Source organism: Miniopterus natalensis, chromosome 22 (assembly GCF_054644295.1).
Source record: "Miniopterus natalensis isolate mMinNat1 chromosome 22, mMinNat1.hap1, whole genome shotgun sequence".
Taxonomy (NCBI): domain Eukaryota; kingdom Metazoa; phylum Chordata; class Mammalia; order Chiroptera; family Miniopteridae; genus Miniopterus; species Miniopterus natalensis.
Window position 1 is genome coordinate 13274440 of NC_142102.1, and position 26865 is coordinate 13301304.

At 43.0% G+C, this 26865-nt stretch overlaps 1 protein-coding gene across 1 annotated transcript in view; it reads left to right on the plus strand.

Moving 5' to 3' along the window:
• Positions 1–26647, plus strand: part of EFL1 (elongation factor like GTPase 1) — a 49097-nt gene extending 22450 nt beyond the window's left edge. Inside the window, exons 15-19 of the mRNA XM_016215679.2 lie at positions 11165–11296; positions 13200–13347; positions 16854–17827; positions 21640–21824; positions 26195–26647. Of these exons, the coding sequence (XP_016071165.2) occupies positions 11165–11296; positions 13200–13347; positions 16854–17827; positions 21640–21824; positions 26195–26383 (1628 nt within the window). The 3' untranslated portion in view covers positions 26384–26647. The remainder of the gene's footprint in view (positions 1–11164; positions 11297–13199; positions 13348–16853; positions 17828–21639; positions 21825–26194) is intronic.
• The last annotated feature ends 218 nt before the right edge of the window (positions 26648–26865 follow it).

Sequence of the window (26865 nt, forward strand, 5' to 3'; positions counted from 1 at the left end):
CCATAGGGCTGTCCACAGCCGGAGATCTTAGAGCTATAAGAGTTTGTAAGTAACATAACATTGGTCTTGCTCAGGTCTTTAAAAAATATAATTTCTTGCCCAGCTGGGCGTGGCTCAACGGTTGAGCTTCGACCTAGGATCCAGGCGATGAGGGTTTGATTCCCTGTCAGGGCACATGCCCAGGTTGCAGGATCAATCCCCAGTTGGGACATGCAGGAGGCAGCCAATCAATGACTCTCTCATAATTGATGTTTCTATCTCTCTCTCCCTCTCTTTTCCTCTCTTTGAAATTAATAAAGATATACAAAAAATATTATTTCTTGAGTAACTGTCAATGTTTCCTAGATTTGTGTGGCCCATAAAAGTTTGATTTTCTATATAGTCTCATATATCCATAGAGTTTTGGATACTAAATTTGAAAATCAGTTTCCTTTATGAGATTAAGCAGGTATATAACTGAAACCAGGTATGTTAAACCTATGTTAAAATACGGAATTGTCTTTTTTTTAAAAAAGCCCAAACAAGTAGAAGGTTATAGATAAATTGGATTTATTGATTCTAACTCTAAATGATGTAAAAATATTTTCAAAAATTACATCATGACCAAATTTAAATTTATTTTAAAATGTAACAAGTCTGTAGATTTGCTTTGCATACATCATAGAATGTTTCGTGTGTTTCCTGTTTTGTTTTCTGTTTTCTTCAATATCCGTCATCAAGTTTTAGATTCTGAAAACAAGACCGTCAGTTAGTGGAGAGGAAGATGAGCATTTGAGCCCACTGACTCCATCTCCCTCTCTTAGTAAAGTGAGCTATCTCTGTGTCTCTGATGGTGTCTGTAGTATGCTTTGAACTAAGTAAGTGCTCAAGAAATGTTTATGGAACAAATGAAAGGAAACAGTTTGGCCTTACAGAATGAAGTTGAAGTTGTGTCTAGTCTGAGGATAATGTGAGGTCCTACAGGTTAAGGGAGCTGGGATTGAGCTGGGGCTCCAGTGACCAAACCCAATTGTGGAAGAAAGTCCAGTTACTGTGTTTTGGTATGTAGGGACTCCCAAATAAGTTTTCATTAAACTCTTTTTTTCACTAAAGTTCTTTCTCAAAGATTATACTCTTGCTAAATATAAAGGCAGGTGCGTTCTCCGGTGCCCAGGCAGAGCGAGGCAGAGTAGCCTGATTTGGCCCCTCTGGCCGTCAGCAGTGTTGGCGAAGGTAGTCTAGAGCTAGAAGGGGGGGCCTCAGGGTAGGTGGGGGAGAAAAGTGGACAGCAGCTGGAGACCCGTGGGAGGAGCTCAGGAGGAAGACAGGCACTTCTGTGAGCACATTCAGTGGATTGAGTCGTGTATTTCTAAAGAATAGGTTTGGCTTCTTAACTCGCAAGCAAGGTGTACTCAGTAACAGCTACTTGTGTAGGAGCCAGAGGAGGGAGAGTGCCCATTTTAGAGCTTAAGTTGCAAGATATGCCCTTGTACCTTGAGAGGCCGTTCACAAACCAGAAAATACTAGTCCTTTAAAAAGGCTTTGCCAAATTTTACTCTAGCTAAGCGCCTCCAAATTCAGGCAGAATATGGGCAACTTAACTGTTCTTAAATGAGTAATGCTGTTGCCTCGTGAATAGAGCCTTGGTTAATGAGAAAGACCGTAATCTTGGATGCTGTGCTCAGAGTGTGGGGGTAGCTTACTGCACACCTGGAAGGGGATGCAAGGGGGTGTAAATAGGGAGGCTGCCCATAGCTTGAGTGCACGTGTTCTCTGAGTCCTGCATTACTAGGTAACTGCTTAGCATTTCACTGATGCTCAGTAAAGTTTAGTTGCACTTGTATTTTTTCTCTCTCTGCAAGTGTATTTGGTCATTAAGTTTACTGTTCCATTTTCAGGATCCAGTAGTCACAAAGCATAGCATAGCCCTAGGGTGTTTTCTTTTTTCTTTCGTTTAGAAAAAAATTATAATTTGAATTGTTTTGTGTTTTAAAAACAATACCCATTCTTTGTTGGCAAGATTTGCTGATATGTTTTTATTTTTATTTCACTCGCTTGGATTTCAAAAGTAATGTTTGATGTTAACAGTAAAAATCCAAACAATACAGAAATGTCAGAAATTGATAGCCTCATCTCTACAACTGCTTCTTTGATATGACCATTGATAACAGTCAGCACATGTCCTTCCATAGGTGTTCTGTATGCAACACACCCAGGCACACAGTATTTCTCTTTTATTTGCTTTATCAAGTTAGTATTGGATATATTATGAGTTTGGTACAGTAGAGCGCTAAGCCTTGAGCGCTTGCTCGCACGGCGTCACAGTTCCCTCTGGGTGTGTAATCTCTGCCCTTGGCAGTCTGTCACTTCTCTTCAGGCACATTTTCAAATGTATTACTATTGTTAATCCTTTTATCAATTCCAGTGAGTACTTTCCGTTGTCCTTCTGACTATTTTATCACCAACTATTTAGTTCCAGCCAGAGATTTTAACTTTGCCACAAATATAGAACTCTTCTTTGTCAGAAAGACTACAGGCAACTCTTGAAAAGTTACTTTCAAATTTGATCACACAGTTTCAAACGGCTTTGAGTGAAAAGCTGTGGCGCTTGACCAGAACCACTCAGTTAGTTTCTAATCCTTTAGGGGTGGAATGTAATTTGATTAAAGTAGACTGGCCTAAAAGGATCCCAGAAAGATGTAGAACTGGGTCTGGATTAAAGTCTCACAGTTTTCTGCCCTCGTCCAAGATTTAAGGGAATCACTGAAATGAATGAGTTTGGGATTTCATGTCCAAATCCATTTTTAATACCACCACCTTATGTTTTTATAGCACTGTATGCTTTTCAAATGCTTTTATCTGTAGTATTTGATCTGTCCAGTCTGCTTTTAGCTTCTATATTTCAAAGGCCAGTAATGGTTAGGTTGGAAGTAATACCTATTAGAATAGTGACTTTGAAAACTTTCAAATCATTTCCAGGTGTTTTCAATGAATGATGAAACTTTAAACTTTCTTTTCTATAAAAGGAAACCTGACTGCTTTAAGTAATCTTCTTAGAAAGTAACAGCTCCAGAGACCTCAGCTTGTTTATTGTTCTTCTTTTAATAAAAAATGTAATTTACTGAGATGTGGCTAATGAGTAATGTGTGTAGGGAAAGGTATGGATATAGCCAAGCAGAAAAGATGGTGGGAAGAAAACTGTCAGTTTTCCTTAAACACCAAAGGTGGTAGAAGTGAATTTTAAATAATTTTCATCACAGAAAAATTCCTCTTTTTTTGATCACAGAGGGGATGCAATCCAGGATGGGAAAGATTAAGGCGAATCAGAAAATACAGTAATAGCTGTGCCGTATATATTTTGGAGACTTTATTGAGATTTTGCTCGTGACCTAGTATACCTTTTTAAAATGTTCTACAAACACTACAGATAATTTGCACACACACACACTATTAAGTCAGTGTTACTGCTTATTTTACTCAAGACATGAAAACTATATGACTTGAGACAGAAGTAGAACTCTGTGCTCTCATTCTACCTGCCAACCCTTTCTTACACCATACAGATGATTGCATCACCACAACGGCAGAGAACTTTATAGTAAATCTAAAATCTCCCCTCCCCTCCTTGTGAAGACGGAAGATCTGAACAGACACTTGCGTGCTCTCTTGCACAGCTCCTCACTCACAGAACAGACATGGGCATTTCCACTCCCCTCTTTTGGCGTTAACATAGAAGAACCAGTGGACATATAGAAGGATACAGCATTTCAAAAGAAGAACACCAATTTAACCAAGAGCAGTAGGACTGTTAGAAACAGACTTTTTTTAAGCAACCAGCCAAGGGGAACAGGTTTGGTGATAAGTGCACCCACCCTCCCGAAACTTGATGGGAGGGGCTGGAAGAGATGTAGTTATAACAAAGGTCCTCTGCTGGTCCAGCAAAATTACTCTCTAGCTCTGAGGTGCTGAGTTTTTAGCCAGTTTGAATATTGTCACTGGGTTTACAATAGGCCCTTGTGTTCTCTGTTTGTGAATAGGGTCAGTTGGCAGCTGGTTAAGTTTCCTAGGGAGTTACTGAAGCCAACATTAAAACAAAACCAAGCACAGGATTCCCTGAAAACTGGACGTCTGCCCAGAAGAACGACGTCAGGTTATCTTACGAGCCTGTGAGCAGGATAGCGCTCGATACCTGTTATTAATGAAGGGCTCACCTTTCAGGTGGCCAGAGCCAGTCCCGCTTTTATCCCCATGGTTTTGGTTTCCTTTCTCTGAGGCTGTGGCCCTCCAGGGCCTCAGAGGTGAGGAGAGATGAGAAGCAGGCTGTAACAGTGGCTAAGAAGAGTGACTCGAGCTTACAGCCGTCATTACAGTCAGTGGTTCATGGTTCTTCCTAATCTGATTATTGTGCCTTAGATATTGTTAGGAAAGTCATCGTTATAAATGTTCACCTGAAAAGGTCGGACTGCCATATGACTGTGCAGATCTGCAGCCGAGATACACAGGATTCTGAATAGTAAACAGTACTCTTGGTACATGTAGGTCTCAGCAGAGGCATAAGGAAAATTCAAATCGTAACTATTAACACATTCACAGCAACCTCAGAGAGTGATTGAAGAGCATTAATTAACTTTTAGAAAGTTATTCTAACATGGGAAAGACTAAAGCCTGCAACTTGGTTGACCTGTGAACCACGGAGCTCAGTTTCCTGCTGGAGGTGGGGGTTCATGACCGTGATGCATCTTCTCCCCAAGAAGGAACCTCCTCCTGCTGCACCTTAAGTCACACTTGACTCTAAATCAGGACGCAGCTGTACCCTCCCAGTAGGACCAACCACACAGAGGAACTAAGCCCACATTCTGAAATGAGATGGACAGGAACTGCCCAAGTTGGGTATATTTATTACAGGTGCTTTCTCCCGCTCTCGGAGCTAACCATTCTGCTCTCTAATGGTGTCCTTTGATGAACAGCTGTTCTTAATTTAATATAGTCTAATATTTTTCAGTTTTTTTATGATTAGTGTTTTTTGTGTCCTGTTGAAGACATCTGCTTACTCCAAAGTCATAACAGAAGTTCTCTGTTATTCTTCTGTAACCTTTTTTATTTTACTTACAAGATTTAGACCTGTAATCTATCTGAATTTACTTTTTGTAAACGGTGTGGGGTGGACGTCGGATTGTTTCTTCAGTGTGGATGTGCCATTGACTTAGTTAGAGTCACTGTCACTGCCGGGTCACCTTTGCTGTGTGTCATCGCACGTGGCTTACATTCATTTGATTCTGCTGACTCAGAGATTCTTGTAGCTGTGTCTAATAACTTGTTACTATTAAGTGATCATTTATAACCTCAACACTAACATTATTACAGTTTTGTTTTTTAGTTGTACTTCTCTTATTTTTCATTTATATAATTCTGTCTACATAGAATTTTATATTCTGCCTTATATGTGCCTAAGTAGTCTTCAAATTTTAATTTATTAGTGATGTATGGTATTTAATTTAGCTAACCAGTCCTCTATGATAGGCATTTAGGATGTTGTTATTAATAAAAACTGCCATGTTGTAGAAATTTACTGATCTGTCGTTTTACAAGAGGGTAGCAAACGATAATGGATTAACCATTTGGGGGCCTCGTCTTTAGTTAGTCTCTCCATTAATCCAACCGTCTAGTACAGATTCCTTTGTCCTTTATAAAGGGGTTTGATCGCTTTACAACACCAGTACTTACCAACTGTGCTTGTAGAATATTATAAAATTAAGACCCATCACTACTATAATATAAAACCTTACTAATATTTAAAGTGATGTTAACATAAAAGCTCAACCTGTAGTTCTTATGCTTATTTCATTAATCTATGAAGTAGTCAGTCCTCGTTAAGGGAACTGTTTTGAAAGTTGCTGCTTCTCACAGGGAAGTAAGGCATGCACTGGGAAAAGTATTGGCTTGAATTAAAATGACCTGTGTTTGCTTAAAATTTAGTTAACATTCTAATATTAGTACTTTTCCCCTTAAGAGTTCCGTGTCTTCAGTAGGTTCTAATATCAACTAAGCCGTATCTGTGCCGTAGTAACTGCCACATCAGTATGCAGACACATGGCCATAGTCTCAAAATCTCAGCCTCTGAGGCTCAGGGATTGGAATATATTATCAGCAATAATGTGACTGAGTTTTAAAAATGTTTTAGCAGCACTTAATAAAATAGCAAAATTCCAGAAAATAGAATGTGGGGTCTTGGTGGTCTTCATGTCTGTCTCCTCTGTGGTGCTCAGCACAGATCTGTAAACATAGCTCATCAGTGGAATTTGGTGACATAAACCTAAAAAGCACAGGAATTCTTCTCAAATCATGATACATTAGGCTGTAAGGTTCTGTAGCACCCTCTAAATTCTGTAATTCCTGAAGTGACTTTGAGGAAAATGCTAACCATTGGAGAAGTGTGCGTTACACATGGTAAGGGACACAGGGGTGGCGCCAGGTGACGAGGGGCAGTCTAATGCCAGGGTGGCCCGTGAGTGGATCTGGAGATTAGGGTCTTTCTGTGAACTAGGACTGAACAGGGCCTCTACTCTGAGAGTATCAGACTGCTCACTCTCAGGACCTTGATTAACCTTAAGAAACATTCCAGCTCCCTATCGGGTAGGAATCCAAGACTCCCTCTGCGGACACCAGGCACCAGGGAAACCCAAGTCTGGCAGTTCGGAGGTGAGGCACAGTTTCAGTTTTTAGGACCTAAATTGATTAATGCAAATGTAGTGGGTTTACAGCATAACCCCAGGGTTTGTTGTTGAGTGGTAATTCAAACAATGCAAGCATTCAAGGCGCAGAAGCCACAAAAAGGCTGTTTTTTACTTTCTGGTTTAAAAAAAATTTTTTTTATCATTACAGAAATAGTCTATAATATTGTGAACATCCATCTAAAAATGACTGAAAGATAATCTACCTGCCAACCTGATTTCAAAAACATCAATACAATACCTTAACTGTGATACCAAGAATAAATAAAAGGGAAATAATTTACAATAAAAGCAAGTCCACTGCCGTGGGTAAATGTTCCAGTTTGACTATACTGGGTGGCATGATCCAGTCAGGTGCGTGCAGCCACTGCGAGGTGGCAGCTACAGATGCAGCTTGATGCAGGCGTATGGTACTCGTGACTCAGACGCCACGAGTGGCTCTTGGTAACATGGTGAATGGCTCATTTCCAGAACATTCCCAAAAATTCAGTGCATATTAAACTGTGCAAAAAAAGACTTTGTTATTAAAATGGAGTTGGATTTAAGGTCAGATAATTATAAACAGATTTTTCCAGCTGAATGTTCAAAAGCCGTGCATCTTGGGAAAACCCTTTGTGTAGGGTATGTCCACACATTGCAGGACACTGGTCCTTGGCCTTACCCACGAGATGACAGTAGAAGGCCCCAACCAGAAATGCCCCCACCAGTTCCCAGGGCGCCTAGATTTGTAGCAGGAGAGTTGTCCCACTGTTTATGGTATACTCCTGTCCACTGTTGTGCCTGTTCTCAGTTTTGTTTTGAGAGAGACAGCTAGAACTCTCAACTGGTGAGCCGCGCAGTCTGGGCATACTTTCTGGACTTCGAAGACTAGTTCTTCCACGTGGCTGTGACAGTTCTTGTTCCCATCTCCAGGGCATGAGACCTACCCTGCCAGCACATACTTGTCAACACATAGTTTGCATAGGGCTTCCTTTTCTTTTCGTGTCTCTTCTTGGAACTGTTTATATTCTTTGCCTAAATTCGTCTTGGATTGCCTGTCTTTTTCATTGATCTGTACTAGTTCTTTACATCTTACGCTTACTAACTCTTTGCCTCTTGTAAACATCGAAAATATCTATTTTGTAACTTTTAACTTTGTTTATGGTATTTTTCTCACATAGTTTTTAGAACGTAGTAAGATTTATCAGTCTTTAGTCTTACGGTATCATCTCATGGTGTGTGCTTTTCAGTTTTTATGTTTTGCATTTAGGTCTTTGATGCATGTGAAATTTATTTTTCTAGATGGGGTATGGTAGAGATGAAATTATATTTTTTCCCCCATTTTATAAGCTAATTGTTTCAGTGCTGTTTACTGAATACCACTTCCTACCACTGTTGCCTTTTGTTGCTTCCGTGTTCCCCCTTTTATGTTTCTGGGTCCCTCATTCATTTCCATGGGTCTGTTACCAGGCACATACCATTACTACACTGTCTGTGCATTTGTTTTTCGAAGTTGTGTTACTTTTTCAAGAGGGGAGCTATGAACTGACCCTTGCTATTTTTCTTTAATCTGATGCACAGCTAACAGAAATAGCTCATAGTTTAAAGTGCCTTTCTCCCCTTTCACTATTCATTCAGGTTTTTCTTAGGTTTTTTTTCTTTGATCATTTCAGTCAGGATCTTTTGTGTACTTGTGGTGAAGTTTCATTTCATCCAGAAGTGACTCTGCTTCCTGTTTTTGATTGGAAATATTTCGAGTTTAAAGGTATAAGAAATCCGGTTATAATTTGCTGGTGGTGTAAAGCCATATCTCTTTTCTTTTTTTAAATCTTAAAACAAATTTTTAGCATTGTTTCAAACTCTACCAGGCATTTTGTGCTTCTTAGGTTCTAAAACTTTGTAAGTTTTTCACTTATATAAATCATTTGAATTGGAATGCACATCTTGAAGGAGCACACTTAAAACCATGTGTTACTATAGGAAACAACTTTGAGTCACTGGCCTAGGATACAGCATTCATAACTGGATCCGATTAGGAATATGAATATGAATGCCTCAGAGAAGTTATTACAATCTTCTTTACAGTTCATTAGTTAATAGTATATACAAAGTTAATATGCAATTCATATTATACACCAAAAAACTAAGTTGATTAACACATCTAGTAGTAAAACAGCAACTACTGTGATGACCACTATCTCCACCATGGCCACCACCTGCATTAATTGAATGCTTGCTCTGGGCCTGGGGCTTTGTCCTACAGTAACCCTATGAAAGTGCCACATGTGTCACTTGCATGTCACATAGATGGAAACTAAAACTTGGGAGAGTTAGGTAGCTGGCATTAAGGTTAGAGCTGTAATTAAATGTAAGTTCCTGGGACTCCAAATGGAACATTAACAAAAGTGCAGGTTGACTGCAGGGAAGAAGTGATGGCTGTTGCAGGATTGCAGAGCAGTGGGATGGAAATATCCTTCCAACCCTGCGTACGCTTCACACAGCAGCTGTGGACGGTGGCTCTGGCTTCTCACTTGGGCTTCCAGCAGTGCCGTCTCCCCACCTCAGCACTCTCCTCCCTCAGCATCTGCCTGGGCAGCTCCGTGCTCCCCCATGTCAGCCTCTCTAGGAAGTCTGCAACCTTTCACCTCCCTCTTCACATAGGCCGACCTCATCCTTCTGCCGTTACAATATTTCTCACATCATATTGTAACTGCCCGCTCATCTGCCCTTGTCCCGCTCCGGACTTTAAACTCCGAGGACACAACTGTACTCGTGTTCACTTGTTCATTGAGGAAACTTTACAAGGTGTTTGTGCCTCTGCCCTTAAAACTAAAGCACTGAAAAAGTAACAAAGTTGGGTGAACATTTATCAGTTTTTTGAAAGGATGACTTTTTAAGCGTAGACACTGAGTAGAAAAGGCTTAAAAAGGTACCAGAGCGGAGAAATACCCACAAGATAAAAAGGGAAACAGTAGTCTGGAGGAAAAAATACGGTAGGAATGAAAATGTTATTACATAAAGTACAAACACAAATGATAGGAAGCATTGTAAACCCAAAAGGAGAGTAGAAATGCTCTGAACAAGCCATCACCTGCTTAGTGTTTCAAGTCAGAAATTGGGATTATTTTTCCCTTGTTTCCTCATTGTTCCTTCTTTCCAACTCCCAAGTAGCAGCCAGGACTGGGCAGCTCCACCTCTAGCTCACCCGTGTTCGTCCACACTACAGCCTTCAGAGGGAAGTCGTGATTGCCGATGTGGGCATGTAAACATAAGAATCAATTTGGTAACTTGAAGAGCAGAAGGTAAACCAGAAGTTCAGAAAGACAGTGTTCAGAATATACTGACCATCTGCAGCCCGCGTCCCTGGTGATACGGAAGAGACACCAGCTTTATCTTTTCATTAAAACCATATGCTGTATGTGCAGGAAGGAAATGCATGCTGGTCAGAGGTCAGAAGCAGGATGGATGGAGTTTGAAGAGAGTATTTACTCTGGGGTTTTCCTAACCCCTGACTCCTGGGAGATGCTGTCTCTAGTAGACTTGATGGAAACTTGGGCAGATCCTCATCTGTCGCATCGTGGTGCCAGTGGGGAGTTAACAGGAAGCCGCAGCCACGTTTAGACCTGTGTGCTGGCCCAGTAGATGTGTAATGAACTTGGACGGTGACCAGATCCATACATTGGAGGCATGGGAACTGAATTTAGAACCTTGAAAACTTAAGTCTGAAGAGAGTGTCCTGCACATGGATGTCTAGAAAGGGACAGTCTGCAGATTGTGTCATGAACTGAACAGTTAAAGGAGCCAATGATGTTTAGTGTAAGACGTAGAAGGAGTAAAAGGATCTGACAAATGCCTTCAAAATCCAAAGGGTGGTTCGTAAACTAGAAGCAGCATGTTCAGTGTACCCCATCCACTTTCTTCGTGGGGCATTCTCTCTGCTCCCATCTCCTCAAAGACAGATACACCTTCTAGAGTCTTCTGTAGCCATCAGCCAGGACCTTGAAGTGGGGAGGAGGCGCGGGGGGCTGACTGACTTCTGAAACGGGCAGCGAGGAGGGTGGCATAGGGTCGGGTACTCTGTAGCAACACCAAGTTTTAAGTCTCAGTTACCTTTATCTGTATGCAGGTACATTTGCAAAAGGGATCATTTCATGAGAAACTCATCTTCATCAAATCAGTGAATTTTAAAAACTAAAAGTTATAATTAGATATAATGAGTATTTTCAGACATATGTATCTGGGCGTGATTGTTTCTGTGGTCAGGGTAGGTGTATGTTAGCACAATTGGATGTAACAGGATCCGTGCATTTGGAAAACAAACACTAGCAGAATTTCTGTATTGTTAACAGCGATTTAATAGTATCCAGAGGTCCGAAACCTCAATGCAGGTCTCTGCATTGATGCTCTTATTTTTCTAGTGTAAATTTAGAATTTATCATCTTTTATTGACCCCCATGGATTTTTCCTCCCTGCAGGAATAGGGGGCCTTCAAGACTTCGTGCTGAAATCCGCAACGCTGTGTAGCCTGCCCTCCTGCCCGCCGTTCATACCACTCAACTTCGAAGCCACCCCGATTGTGAGGGTTGCTATTGAGCCCAAACACCCAAGTAAGATGACCTTGTATTTAAAAGCATGTGATATTCATGACACTTTTACAATGCATGCATTTAAGACTTGGTTACTCACAGTTTGCTTCAGCGGTGTTCCATGACTTTCATGCAGGCACAGAGCAGCAGTAATCTTCCTGGTCAGGAGGCCATACCAACACCAACTCTTCAAAGGGATCCTCACCTCTCTCTTAGGCATGTGGCCTGCTTAGGCACCTTTGTTCCCCGGGGAGACTGTTTTCTCTGTGATGGCAGAGATGGGGTCGTTTCTGTATCTACTTGGGAAATCAGACAGATCCGCTTGCGAAATCAGACAGCACTGTCGCTCCCGGTACAGATATTTTCAGTGTTGTCTCCATACTCCACATCTTTTGTGGAAAAGTTTCTTCTTTGCCTATTGAACCGTCACCCTTACCAGGAAGAGACAGATGGAAGTGTTTATGTTTTTTTTGTTTGTTTAAAGAATTGTTAGATTCTCACTGGTGACAGCCACTGTTTTTACTGATTTTTCCCTTGTGCTTGCTATTCATGTTATCTGTGGTCTTTCTGCAGGAGTCCTTTGAAGCCACGGTTCAAATTCTGTAAAGGTTAAGTTAGTTAACTCTAGGTAATACCTGTAAATCCCCTTAACTAGATGAAGGAAAACTACAGTGTGCCAAAAACGAACAAACGAGGGTGCCTCTGTCAACCCCACATGCAGTGCAGTCCTGCTCCGTCTTCTTTCAGGACTCCATGTATCCCATGTGTGGCTCAGGACTGCCTCACCTGTGAGGGTGCTGACACCCCTCAGAGACTGTGGGCTAAGGCCAGCTGCCTGCAGGCTTCAAAGCCAATGACTATGTGACCTTGACACAAATTTCTTAGCTTCTCTGTCCTGTCTCCTCACCTGTAAAGTGGGAACAGCAATCACTCTGCCTTGTGGGTAGAGACCGTATATGTAATGTGTCTGACACAGTGTTAGTGTAAAGTGTTAGTTATCATTAGAAAAGCTTTATTTAAAAAATAGACAAGGAATACATATGGATAGTTAGCCCTGTGCCATATATTGAAAACCGCTGATTGCAGAAAGCTCACCTGTGTTTTACTTAGCATGTTGAAAGTGAGCATTGAGGAATTGCTGAATTCATTCAAACGTAGAAATGAGACAAGGCTGCATAAAAATGCCCCAAAGCCACAGTCTCTGTTGAAGCAGTACAAGGGACTTCCTCTGGCTTGAACAGTAGCAGCTGAGTCTATGCAAAGTGGTAAAAAAGCAGCTCCACACAAAATGTAGATCAGAATCCCCATCCACACCTCCATCCCCAGGAGCTGTGGGGAAGAGCCCTCGGGTGCCAGGAGCACAACAGACTAGAACAGGGAGTGTCCAGCTCCCCGGGTCCAGTGGCCAGGCAGCCGAGAGCCAAGCCAGGGCAGCTGCGTTCCAAGTCCCAGACTTCCATCAACAGTTCCACAAGTAACTATTTTAAATAGGAGGCTCTGGTGCATCCTTGACTTGATTATTATATCAAGTGCTTCTGTTGCTTATTTGTTAATTTTATAGATACTGTTTAGGGAATGGTTCTGTTACATTTGTAGGCATATAATACATACAGTTGTAATAAGTTTTAGGTGGATTCACAGGTACAGTGATGGTAGGTAGTTGATATGTGCTGAGTACTTGAAGGCGTGTATGGGTCAGCTTTGGGAGTCTCGATGATGAGTGTGTAGGTGTCTCATGTTAGCTATCTGTACAAATAATTACCAGAAGGTAGTTTTCTTCTCATCACAGCATTATTTGGAAGGGAAATAAACCGTTATTTTAAGTTTATTTCGTTGTTCTTTCCCCAGCAGTGGCAAGGATGTTGTCTTTAGGTTGTATTAGTCCTTACACTGTGTGTAATCAGTACTTCATTTGTTAATCTAGGTGAGATGCCTCAGCTCGTCAAAGGAATGAAGCTGTTAAACCAAGCTGATCCCTGCGTCCAGATTTTAATTCAGGAAACGGGAGAGCACGTTTTAGTCACAGCGGGGGAAATCCACCTTCAGCGTTGCTTGGATGACTTAAAAGAAAGGTTAGCTCATGGCAGAGACGGAGAAAAGAGCTCCAAAATCAATGGATGCTTTAGTGTTTCCTAAACCATTTAAACTTAGATTGTGGTTTGTTTGGGAGACAAGGCGAAATGCCCTGAAACATAAACTGTTACTTGTTACGGGATCATGTATTGAATTTTTAATAACTGACAGCATTTACTTCCGTACTTGAATAATCCTGCATCTTTAGCATGAGTCAGAACATCTCCATGTATGTGTTTTCCTTTAAGTATCAGGACAGCAAACAAAAGCTTCTTTGTAAACTCAGGCTGTGATTAGGACCGACTTCTTTCCTTATTGATGTGGTTTCTTCAGTGCGAACCTCAGGAAGTCTCGATATTTCTCTATCACGAGACTGTCACAAAATAGGCATCCCAGATCACTTTGTGTAAATAACATTTTCCATCTTTATCCTAGAAACAAAGGATGTATATTGTAGCAATTAGGAAAATACACGGGTGGGGTGGAGGGTGGCTACGGTACCTGCCACTGCTCATGCCCACTGGGGTAGGGGTTTGGGAGAAAGTCCTGCCAGACTGGACATGTCCTCATTTCTGTCTCTCAGTTTAAAATGGTGTTGTGGCTGTTCCTCCTCTAAATATTTTTATAGACGTAGTTAGTACAAAATCAGGAGGTAGATCTTCCATCTCTTCTCGTCCATTACCATTTTCTTGACATTTCTGAAGGTTCTAATGTTGGTTAGAGAGTAATTCTAATTGGGTAAATCTTAATGAGTAATGTATTTTAAAATAATAACTTAGTTGTCAGAGGGTTTTTTTTAAAAAAACTATTAAAACATTTTATTATTTTGGGGGCGTCTTTGAACTAAATTACTTTCTCTTCACACTCTCTGCTACCAAATTAAAATCCATGTTAAATAACCCTACATTTACTAGGCCAATACTTAGAATTATATTTCAAGTAATACTCTCCAAGCCTAAAAGGGATTTCAATTAAATCATTTCTTTGTTTCTTTGTTTAGACTTTCCATTTTTATCTTGTGGTTTTCATCATGGGCACTTTTTAATCTCAGGAGGAAAAAACTGTACTTACATAGTAAGAGAAATTAGTTTTCTAGAAATATGCTCTTAACATGGCATTGTAATATCTTAATAAGTAATTCATTATGAAAACCACTCTCTGTAAACTTTTTTTAGAAAATATCCATAGCTAAACACCTAAAAATAATCCAGACTGAAGGAGGGCAATAAAAGTGCTGACACATCTGCTTTTCAAAAAATATATACTGCTCTAATAAGATACTTGATGAATTCTGAAGTGTTTGTTAGCTGCTTTTCCTGAAAATTCTAGTACCTGAAAGTGATGGCACCTCCCCACTGGCATTCAAGAAAACAGTTTCCTTTGCGCTGGGGCTGGTCCAAAGGAGAAATAAGCTCAGTTCAAGCATAGTGTTCTCATCAGAGCTCAGAGAGTAACCTGGAGCCCAGGTAGGGAGGAGTCTCCTTGGTTCATTTACCTGAGCAGTCAGCTAGACCAACTGTGGGAGGGGACAGTGGCAGGAAGCCACAGGAAATTGCCGGTGTCTGAGCTACTGCATTTCTTTCGAAATAACAACAGGCTCTGTGTTGCCAGGATTTAGAGAACCTTTGGCCCTGAAGCACTTTACAGGTAGGATAACCATGCACATACACACTTCCACCTACGGCAGGAAGTGGTTTTAATTCATTCTGTAAGTGATGACTGTAGGAGATTCCTTGGGAACCTCAGAATTTGAAGGGCCGATGATTCACAGCCCTTTTGACCTTATAAGGGAAAGAGGACTGCGTGGGTGTCCTCACTCTTAGTTTCAGTGGCTGTGTAGTTGATTGTCTTAGTTCTGACTATGTGAGCATGTTTCTAAATAATATTTCCTATTCCTAAGATTTCTAAGTGCTTTTCTTTTTTAAAATTACGATAGTACTAAATTTTATTGAATGCCAGTTTAGCATTTTTAAAGATGGTTGCATAGATTACTTGACATTTCTGATATGTTATTTTAACAGATCTAATACAAATCAACTTTTAAATCTCTGATAAAAGCTAAACAATTATTGTTTTAATAGGCTGTTCAGTTTGATTTTCAGTATATCATAACAGGTAAGAGCATGGGCTCTGAGGTCAAACCCAGGTTTGAATCCTAGCTTCTCCACTTACTAGCTTTTTGACTATGGAGAAGTTACTTATTTTATCTGGTTTTCTCCTCTATTTAGGTTCTGTATTCTAAAGTCAATTTTGGTAACATAATTTTTAGAAAATTATTGAGTTTTCAAATTTATCAAAAAGTATAAAATCTGATAAACCACATACCTACCCCATACCCAAAAAATGCAGGCAGCAGAAATAAATCTAGAGTCAGGTGAAAGCATTTCAAAAACTTTTAGTAGTATTTCCCTTACCAAATAATGTTTCCCAGGGAAAAGTATTATGTCAAGATTCCAAAATTTCATATAATGTATATGTGTACACACTCTTAATACATGTACGTACACTTATACATATATCCACCCACATTGCCAATAGCACATATGCATCAGACCAGAGCTTTAGTATTTATTACCTGGGAATGAGGTAGATGGAAAATAAGAGAAAAGGGAATACTGCGTGGTTTTATAGTCATCAGGATCATCCCACGCCAGTGTCCAGAGTCCACCCTCTGTGAACATATGATTCATTTGGAAGAAAATACAGCATGAAACTAAACTTGATAGCACGTGGAAGGGGGGATTTCTGAACTTGGTGCCAGACAGGTGCAAGACCTGTGCTGTCCAGTACAGTAGCCACTAGCCACATGTGGCTATTTAAAATTAAACAAGTTAGAAGTTAAATAAAAAATTGAGTTTTTTAATCACACTAGCCACATTTCAAATGCTCCGTACATAAACGTGGCTATTTAAATTTAATTAAAATTAAATAAAAATAGAAACATTTCCCCAGTTGTACGAACCATATTTCAAGTGCTCAGTAACAACAGTGTAGATACCAGTACAGTAACTACAGAAACTTCTCTAGACAGACGCCTGGATCATGCTCGCCCTTCTATGAGCCTCATCATCAAAGCCAAATGCATAGGCAGGACTTGACTAGATGTCCTGAACTTCTGTGACTCTTTATCTAGTTAGAGTTAGAATCAATGAGCTTTTTCTCTCCAGACATTTAAATTGGTAAATATTATTTTTAAAGAATTCATATGTCAAATCTCATTAAAGCATTTATTTTCCATTCACAACATTCTTATCTAAATAGATAGTTTATTTTGAGAATAAACAAAGCAGTGAAATTCTGCTACATGCAAAGAACCCCCTGAAGGTATGGTCCCATTAGTCTTTTCAATCGGAAATGAAAGAGATTTATCTTTTGTAGTAAAATAATTTTTATTTTACTGTTTCTGTTTTTTGCAGAATCTCCATTGTGTAATATTTTTACGTGGGAGTTTTGATGCTATTTTGATTATAACTTTCTGTTATATTTCTCTTGAATTTATCTGTAGGTTTGCAAAGATTCAGATCAGCGTGTCTGAGCCCATTATTCCATTCAGAGAAACAATCACAAAGCCGCCCAAGGTGGACATGGTCAATGAAGAGATAGGCAGACAGCAGAAAGTTGCCATCATACACCAAACGAAAGAAGACCAAAGCAAAATCCCGGAGGGGATCCAGGTGGACTCCGACGGGCTAGTCACCATGACAACTCCCAATAAACTGGCTACGCTTAGTGTTCGGGCCCTGCCCCTTCCAGAGGATGTCACTCGAATTCTGGAAGAAAACAGCGATTTGATCCGCTCTATGGAGCAGTTGACATCGTCTTTGAATGAGGGCAGGAACACTCGGGTGATTGACCAGAAGACCCAAGAGAAAATGTGGGAATTCAAAGGAAAACTAGAGCAACACCTCACAGGGAGGAAATGGAGGAACACTGTTGACCAAATCTGGTCATTTGGCCCAAGAAAATGTGGGCCCAACATATTAGTGAATAGAAGTGAAGATTTTCAGAACTCCGTGTGGACAGGCCCCACCGGCAAAGCTTGCAAAGAAGCCAGTAGATACCGAGACGTGGGGAACAGCATCGTGAGTGGCTTCCAGCTAGCAACTCTCTCTGGCCCCATGTGTGAGGAGCCTCTCATGGGTGTCTGTTTTGTTCTGGAAAAATGGGACCAAAGTAAATGTGAGGAACAAGGGGTTAGTGAAAAACAGAATCAAGATCTGGTACAAGAGGGATGGGGGGCGGGGGTAAGCTGTCCTCCGGGCAATGAGAAGGAAGAGCTGCAAGACGGCCACTGCGAGCCCTTCGAGAAGAGGGCTTCCCAGAAAGGAGAGTCTTCCCTCCCCGACTGCTACGGACCCCTGTCAGGGCAGCTGATCGCCACCATGAAAGAAGCGTGTCGCTACGCACTGCAGGTGAAACCTCAGCGTCTGATGGCAGCTATGTACACGTGCGACATCATGGCCACCAGCGATGTTCTTGGTAAGGAAGGAAGGTCAGGGGAAGTCTCCTAGATCAGAAAAGTAATCTCCCTTAATATTATTGTTTACAGAAGCTCCATGATCACCTAATTTACTAAGGCACTAAGGTTTTTGAAAGCCAGAGGATTTAAATATTAAAATCTTCAGAGGGGGGAACTTGATTACTAAAGATCTTTTGCAACAAATAGACTATTTTCTGTAATGAACATTCTGGTAAATGAGCTCTAAGCTGCCCATGTATGTTACCATCCAAACCTGTGCAGCATTTTTTCTTACAGGAATAACCCCATCAGCCTGGGAACCAGAGTCATTCTCAGAGTGATCTGAGGGGGCAACAGTCTTGTCATTCCTGCACTAAGGGGTGTCTGAATTCCGGGTCCCTCTGAAGAGAAGGTGGTATAGGGCTTTATTCAGTGCTGACCATTGCACCAGATTCTCCCGACTGTTCTCCCTCGGCGAAATCCTTAGGACCTCAGGAGACATGCAGCCCTGGCACTTCATAGCTATTTTGACTTTTGACAGTGTTTCTCTGAGGCTACTTTGCTTGGCCTGTAAAGAAAGATGGTAACATACTGGAGGTTGGGAAGGTTAATGAGAACACAGATTCGGGGCCTGCAACCGCAGAGTACTTTCCATGACCCAACAGATACATTTTGGAGCTGCTGTCATTTTGGGTGGGAAAGCATCTCTCCTCCCTTTTCTCTCCTTAGGGTTATTTGGGATCAGTATTTCAGCCTCTTGGTACCCCAGAAGGAACTTCATCTTAGAGTTCATTACTCTAAAGACTGTTCTGTTTGTTTCTTTTTCTTTTCCATTTGAAATGGCCCTTCTTAAAGTCTGGGGTCCATGTGGGGCCACAAGAGGCCTTTCACTCCCTTGAACTCCCATGATAATGGGCATTCGTGTTTCCTCCCCAAATTGCCACCCATCCTACATTACCCATTTGGAGTGGCATGTCCTGTGCTTTTTGAAAAGACAGTTTGCGGCACAGCACATGAAGCTTGGATCAGCTGTTGGCATTTACCAGACTGAAATTCCCAGCAGGCTGTTGAGTCACCTCTGTTGAGTCAGCCAGCTCTGTTCTCTCATTTCTATTAAGAAATCATCTCCAGGACCCTGTGTGTGACCAGGCAGCCCTAGGTCGGTCCCTTGAAGTATCAGTTGTCATCCTATCCTTTTATCTCATCCTGACACTCCACTTGGCAACCAGGCTCAGTTCTAGCACTTTCCAGGGAGAGATGCGTATCTTACCCTCAGGGTTATTTGCCCTCTTCTCTCTTAGAAACAAAATGCTTGCCTTATCCAGGTACAGATCCCACTGCAAGGCCTCACTGACCCCTGTGAAGTGGCAGCTCTGTCTGTGGATTGGTTAGTGAACACCCTGTACCATGTCTCTGGTCAGCCTCCTTATTTTTCTCAGAGACCAGCCAGCTACAACACCCCCTGCCTTAGAAAGAGCTGTATTCAGATTCTTTGTGCTTTTTTCCCCCCCTGAATTGGTGTGAAGCCCTCTTGCGAAAACTAGAGTCTCCTCCTAAGCTCATTGCTCTTGAGGAATTCCCTAGTAGTGATAACCAGCCTCTAGCATCCAAGATCTGTAAGAATAGTCAGCTCTTCACTTCTTGTGTTTTCCTTTTTCTTTCTAAATTGCCTCCTGAGGCTAGAAAAAGGAGTGAGGAGACCTCTGTGTGTCTAAGGCCTTTTACTTCCTGCCTGGATATCCAGAGATCCCCCGAGAAGACCTCAGACCTTGCTGTCGACTGCTTTAATTCTCCAACAGTTGGCATAAGACACTCAGTTGGTTGAACCCAACTCTAAAACCTCGGCCTTACCCATACTAGCTAGTGTCTTGTTAAATTTGAGTTCTTACCTACCAGAGTGTTTATTTCCCTGCCAACTTCGCATCCTCCTTGGCTTTGCCTTCATGCCTTCTGAATCTCTTAAGTTACTGTTTATCATAGGAAGGACACAAAGCTGCGAGCAGAGCACTGACACTTAGTAAAGACATCATCCCAGGCTGGGGGCCACTTGCTGACCCCCTCTATGTACACTTAGCCGAATTGGTCTGTACAGTAGCAACCGGCCCACATTCCCCATTATGTCCTCAGCACACGTTATCTCATATTTGTTCGAAGCCCATCTGCATCCTGTCGGCCACGTTTGCTCGATTTAGCAGCGGCTGCTCTGGCAAAAGGAAGAGGTTAGTGCGACCTGGTTTGTAAGAATAAGAAGTGCCCGCCCACTCCTCTGCTGTGCTGCCCACAGTAGCAAAACCACAGGTGAAAGAAGAACCTTCCTCCTCAGGAATTTACCGTTTTCCATTTTCTTTTACAATTTTTGTCCATAATAATACATTTTGCATAAGTATGTCCTATGGTAGAAGCAGTTCAGTGTTTTGCTTTTTACACTTATTACCTATTTTATAAGCATGCTTCTGTTTGGCTACTTAGTGTTCAAAATGTTCATTTCAGTCTCTGCCTAATATCCTGTCAGTCTGATGTGCTGCAGTTTACTTCCTGTCACCCCCAAATTGGAACTTCACATTGTTTCCTGCGTGTTTACTATTAGAGAAAACATTGCTGTGAACAGCTGTTTCCTAAATCCTCAGGGGTGGGGGGGAAAGACCATAACTTTAATTGCCACACTTCCAGCTCTAAAAATTGTAGACTCTGCAGACCTATCTCACTGCCTGTAGTGGAGGAAGATGCATGCATAAGACTCTGTGACGCCATAAAGGGACATACTTGGGCCAGGGAAGCCCAAATGATGACGAGATTGTTTTGTTTGGATATCACAGGAGGCTGTGGAGCAAGCTGTTTTGAATGGGCTTAAAGTGATGAAAAGTATTTGACTATAGAGTTGGGGTGAGAGTATTGCAGGCGGAAGACACTGAGCTTAGAGTGGAAAAGCCGCGCCTGTCCTGTGGCCAGCGGGTGGCTCACCTTGGCTTACAGCACAGTTTGTTCTCTCTGCCTCTGGTCTCGCAGTCTCAGGAGCTGCCGTGGTGGCCTTCTGCGGTCCTTGAGGACAGGCTGAGATGTTCATGGCGAAGTCCTGAAAGGGGAGCCCTGATCAAAACTGCCTCAGTCGGTTAGCTTTAGTGTTGCTACTTGTTTTCCTGGTGGCTGTCTCTTCCCTGGCACCTCGCTAACTGTGTGGCACACCGTGGTCCTCCCTTGAGTGAGCAAGCAAATGACCGAGGTGGGATGGGGCAGGTGCCCACTGAAGGGGCATCGGAGTACTTGCAGCCAGAGGCCACATGGTCAGAAGTCCTCGCTAATGTGGCCACATTGATCTCTGTGTCAGCAGTGGCAGGTCTCCAAGTGCATCCAACCCTTGGGCACACCTGTCACGAGAGTGAGGTGTGTTGGAAGGTTTATTATGACTTTTCCTGCATCTGGTGACCCAGACCATCCCTGTTTTAGGGCTTAGCGTTAGTGGGATCTAAACCAAATGGCTCAAAGTTATGAGACGGGTGACATTTAGTCTCAGCCACAGTCAGTGGCCCGAGCCTGCTGGCCTGGCCCAGGGGGGCGGGGGGGCTCCTGGCATCTGGCCCACCCTGTGCTGCATGGAGAAGGATTGTTGTTGGGTGATGCTCGGGGTGATTTCACTTTTTGTTAGCTTTTGTTTCTAATTTCTCTATAATTGTCATGCTTTACTTTTTAAATAAACACTTTAAAAATGTCCATGTTTTTGTAAACCAAAATTATTGGGAACAGAGTTACTCTACACATACAGAGTGTTACAGGGTATATGAGTAAGCGCGACTGTGTATGGCTCAGTGAATTTAAAAGATTTATGGTGTTGCAGGTCGGGTCTATGCTGTCTTGTCAAAGAGAGAAGGTCGAGTGCTGCAAGAAGAAATGAAAGAAGGCACGGACATGTTCATCATCAAGGCTGTGCTGCCTGTTGCCGAAAGCTTTGGCTTTGCCGATGAAATCAGGAAGCGGACGAGTGGCCTGGCCAGCCCGCAGCTGGTATTCAGCCACTGGGAGGTAAAAACCCAGATCCCCCCATTCCTTCCTTCTCATCTATGGGTGTGCTTCCTACAGGGACGCCAAGAGCGGCAAACGCAACTCCCCCTGCCATTCGGCCTTCCGATGGCTCTGCTCATCCGAGCGACGGGAAAGCAGATGGTCTTGATCCATCCAGACCGAGGGAGCCTGCGGTTGCAGGTGGCTCATAATACACGCACTTGTTCCTCCTTTTCACCTGATGTAAAACTTAAAACAGACATTTACTCCTTTCCCCTCTCAAGATACCTTGCCGGTTTTTAAGAGAGTCATAGACATTTTGAAAGTAAAACTTTTTTCTGAGGAAAAGTACTTCTGGCATTTAGAGGGGAACCTTGTCTGTAATCAGAAATGAAAACATCACAGTTCCCCATTGCTGGGGAGAGTGTGGTGAACACGTTGTTTCTCACTTGGGAGGAGCAAGGGACACGGCAGTGCGTCCTGCCTTGTTGATCGGACCCTCTGAAGGAAAGGTGGACGCGAAGAGCCGAGGAGGAGGGTGAGTGCAGGCGCCGCGTGAGGGAAGGCCGGCGGAGGAACCGGGCAGGGCGCACGCAGAAACAAGTTCATTTTAACAGTGACTGACTTTAAAATTTTTCTTGCATTTTGAATCTTTGTCTAGAAACTTAATGGTATTTTTGATGCTTTTATTGGCTTATATCTGAATAGCTGTCGTTGCTGTGTTTCATTATGGGGAACACAGTAGCTCCAGAGTATTTAAGTTATTTGTTAACCCCCAAGCTTATGGGTAGTAATTTTCCGGTCATTCAAACTTCCAGCTCTTTGGTTTTGGTTCTTGGCACTCACCTTGTACGTGAGAACACAAACCAGTAAGAAATAGCAGGAATGGTAATGGCATCCTTATTGGGAGAATTAGATATTTGAATTCATGTATTTTATTGTTTGTTACAATACGACGTCATTTTACGGTCTTGTCCTTGAAAGTGATTTTATAAAATACAGTGGCTCAGATAAGGCAGAAGATTCTCTTCGAGTGTGGGGAGCAGAGCCCAGGCTCTTCCTGTTTTGCTGCCTTTCTCAGTGCTTGGCTTCCACCGATGGTCTAAAGTGGCTGTGCCCCCCGCCCGCCCCAGTCATCACATCTGCCTTCCAGCCAGTGAGAACAGGGATGAGGAGAGGACACACCCTTCTCCTTAAGGACACGCACTGGATGTGGCACCAGCCACTTCTCACCCCATTGCCCAGAGCCAGTCTTGCGCCACATCTCACAAGGCCCCACCTGACAAGGAGGCTGGAAAGTGTAGCCTTTAACTGTATCAAAAGTCAGCAGACTGCCCCATTACCTGTTTTGGTTAATGAGATTTACTGGAATATAGTCATATCCATTCATTTACATATTTTCTGTGGCTGTATTCAAGCAGAGTTGAGTAGTTGTGGCAAAGACCCTATGTATATATGCCCGCATTCTACAATAGTTACTGCCTGGCTCGTTATAGGAAAAGTGTGCCTCCCCTCCCATCCTCACACCCCCACGCCTAGGTGCCCTGGTATGTCCACCAGAAATACCTGTTACCAAAGAAAAGGGAGAGAACGTATATTTAGGAACAACTAGTTTAAAAACAGCAAGTTTTTACCAAATAGGCAGTTTTTGTTCATGTGAAAACCATAATGGTTTTTCAGTCCCCTTTCTCTCTCAAAAAGAAAAAAAGTAAATAAAAGTGAAAATTAATCTTATGTAATAGTTTTTTAAAAAAATAGTTTTTGACTTAGTTACAGCTTGTTGTTAAAAATTAGTCTCTTAATAAATAACTTCAGAGAAAAACGTAGTTAAGAAGAGCCTGCTCCCGTTTTGTGCCATCCTTCTGTCATCCCCTTGCCACCTGTCGTGGTCCTGTTCCCAAAAGTGCCACATCTCTGAAAGTCTTGGAAACTACATTATAATTAAATGTCATTGATCTGATATTTTTTGGCTGTCTCAGTTTTCCCCCATATTTAGGTTTAGAAATAACACAGTTGTTGAGATCTGGCTTCTCACTCCAAGGCACTTTTTTTCATTTGTACTCTACCACACCATGTAATTTACAATCAAGAGCTTTTGAGAGAGAGTGCTTCAAAAAAATACAGAAAATAAAATTACAGGCATTTTCCATGAGGAAACCTTTGAAGTCAGCAATCTCATAATTTCTCTTTCTATGTTTTACTCTTCTGTGGAAAGGGAAGAAAAGGAGCTAATAACAAGCACAGAAAGAAAACCCTACCAGCCAGTGCTATTCTGCACCTATGTCAGCATACCCTCGAGATTAGCTGCTGAATACTGGGGTCACTCCGAGGGGTGGGCTGAAGTTCACGCAGGGTGAGGGGGAAATGATCACAGTAGTGATGAAGTTTGTTTTCAACATAGTGTTTCCCACCTGCTGGCTGTAATCATGGTGAAAATTTGGCAGATAAATGAAACCGAGTCCTCAAAGCTTTTTCCTTCTAGGCTTTTTTTTTTTTTAAATCCCCAGTCCAACAGCTAGGTAGCATTTGGGTGCCTTCCTTCCTGTGAATTAGAAACTGGCATCACATCCAGGCTGTGCCATTCTCACTGTAGGCAGATGAATTCTGGGTGAGTCCGTTAGAAGAAAAGCCTCTTTTCCTCCATACTGTTGGCCAGCTCTGCCCTGCAGCCTTGAGGGGCCCCTCTGTACAGCACGACCTGGACAGCCTTCCTGGTCACTTGTCGGTGTGTCACTAAGGAAATTCCAAACGAGCTTGATGGGGTCAGGGGTTACTCTGTCCTGAGAGTTCATTTGGCACGTTGAGGCAAAGGGCTTCAAGATGTCTGCACAGACGCAGGACTCGTGAGCTGAAAACAGAGCATCTGGGGGGCAGGCAGAGGGCCAGGGAAGGGACTATCTCCAGCCAGTTTCAGAGGAGCCCCCGGGCAGGTGGAACTGAGTGTGGAAAGTGCCCTAAAGTCTTGGGAAACAAACAGCACACATCAGAATTATGTGCCGGAGGCCCAGACAAAATTGGATTCTTTTTGAAACTCCTGGGTCTTATAATTCTGAAACCGGGACTCTCGTCTTAAATTGGACAGTTTGAGTCTGGTGTCTCTCAACCAGCACCTCATTTATTTCTCTTTATAAAATGTGTCACCTTTTTTTTTGGTCACTTTTTTAACAGGACTAAAAATTTATTCCTCACTGCCACTCAAACGGACTAAGAAAGTGTAGCTTCTTTATATTCTAGGTGGGTTTATCGTGCAGCTGGTTAGGGGAGGGCGCCAGTAACCAGCTTAAAACTAGCCTCTTGGAGTATAGACAGTCTTTGTGGATGACTGCCCGGATAAATGTTGGGTTCCTTTCTTCCCCTCCCCCTCTCGGGGAGAGGTTTCTGTGACTGCATGGTGGGGAAAAAAAGGAAAGAGGTCCTCAGCTCCACACTGCGCCCCCCAGAGCCTCTTGGGCCTTGACCACAAAGTGACTTGTCTGGTCCAGTCCCATTGGCCACTAGAGCAACACCTACCTATCTCGGGAATTTCATACCAACCTCTTGTCTCCAGCCACAGAATCCCCACCCACAGCGCCTTTGCCCCTGCCCCAGGCTCTGCCAGCCCCTCAGCACCTCCAGGTCCACTTAGCAGGGTGTGGGACCACCTGAACTAGCAGTACCACCCACTGATCAGAAGTACCGCCCATTGCTCTGATGCCTTGTCAGAGTTTTCTGAGAGGCGAGGCTTACGGTCTCTGTCTGATTGTACAGGTGTCAGGTACTCAGGAAGAAGGGGAGAAAACGGTTATTCTAATAGTGAGCAGAGCTTTCTGTAATCAGGACAGGCATGCAGCAGTTCATTCAGTGTGCATTCATCAAGAGCAGCCTCAGAGAGGGACTGTTGCCACCCTGCCTTCCCCTGGACGGAGCTTCCTCCCCTGCAGAGTAGTAGATGGGCGTAGCCCAGAGAAAGGGGCCCGGAGGCTGCCTGTCTGCCTCTGCTCCAGGCAGAATGTGAGGTCCGCCCGGCCGCGCTCACTAGGTGCTCCTCTGAATTTTGGAGTAAAGCTCAGAGTATCAAGAATGGGCTTAATGTGTTGGTCCTTGCTGGGGACAAAGGCAAACTTAATAAAGACACCACAACCCAAACGTGCTCTGCGGAAAGGCAGAGCTTTTATATTATTCAAAATTAATAGTTTTCTCTCTTCCCCAGTGGTTTGTAATGGCTGTAGAGGGAAAGACTCACACACGTTACAAGTTCTGTTGGGTCTCCTTCCGTTAGTCCGTGCCTCCTGTTTTCTTCGTGTTTATTGCCATTCCTCTAACTTTTATTCTTTGGCAAAGGCTATGAATTGGCATTTGAAATGAAGGTTTATTTGCCTGATCCAGCACGTTCTGTCACCTTCTTTTACAAGATCATTCCCAGTGACCCCTTCTGGGTGCCGACCACCGAGGAGGAGTACCTGCACTTCGGGGAAAAGGCTGATTCTGAGAACCAGGCCCGGAAGTACATGAACGCGGTACGAAAACGGAAGGGCCTCTGCGTGGAAGAAAAGATTGTGGAGCACGCAGAGAAGCAGCGAACTCTGAGCAAGAACAAGTAACTCCTGGTGGTGGATTCTCTCTCTAATAAATTAGAAGGGCCCCAGGGCTGACCCTGGAAAACTTGTTCCTGCTGCATTATCTCTGTGCACTGTCAATCTAATCGGCCCGTACAAGGGCTTGAAAGGGGCCATTAGAGAACATGTTTCCTGGGTGGTTTTTCATTAATTCTGGCACAAGGCAGTGGTGACTTACTACCACCTGTGCGTAACCCAGGGCAGGGCGGCTTGTTCTGTGCGGGGGCGTGGTGTGCAGCGTCCTCGACCCTGGGCGCCTCTGTCTGCCGTCAGGGTCACACCCCCCTGGCATCGTACACGTGTGCTGTAGCTCATCATTGAGTCCCGGTGCCCAGCATCGTCTAGAGAGACCACGTCCCCGAGGCCCACCTGCCTTTAATTAGTTCATCCAAGTCACTGTTAGAGCTGGTCCATCGTATGGTTTATCTGCCTGGAAAACAATGCGATGCTCATTGGTTAGCCTTTAA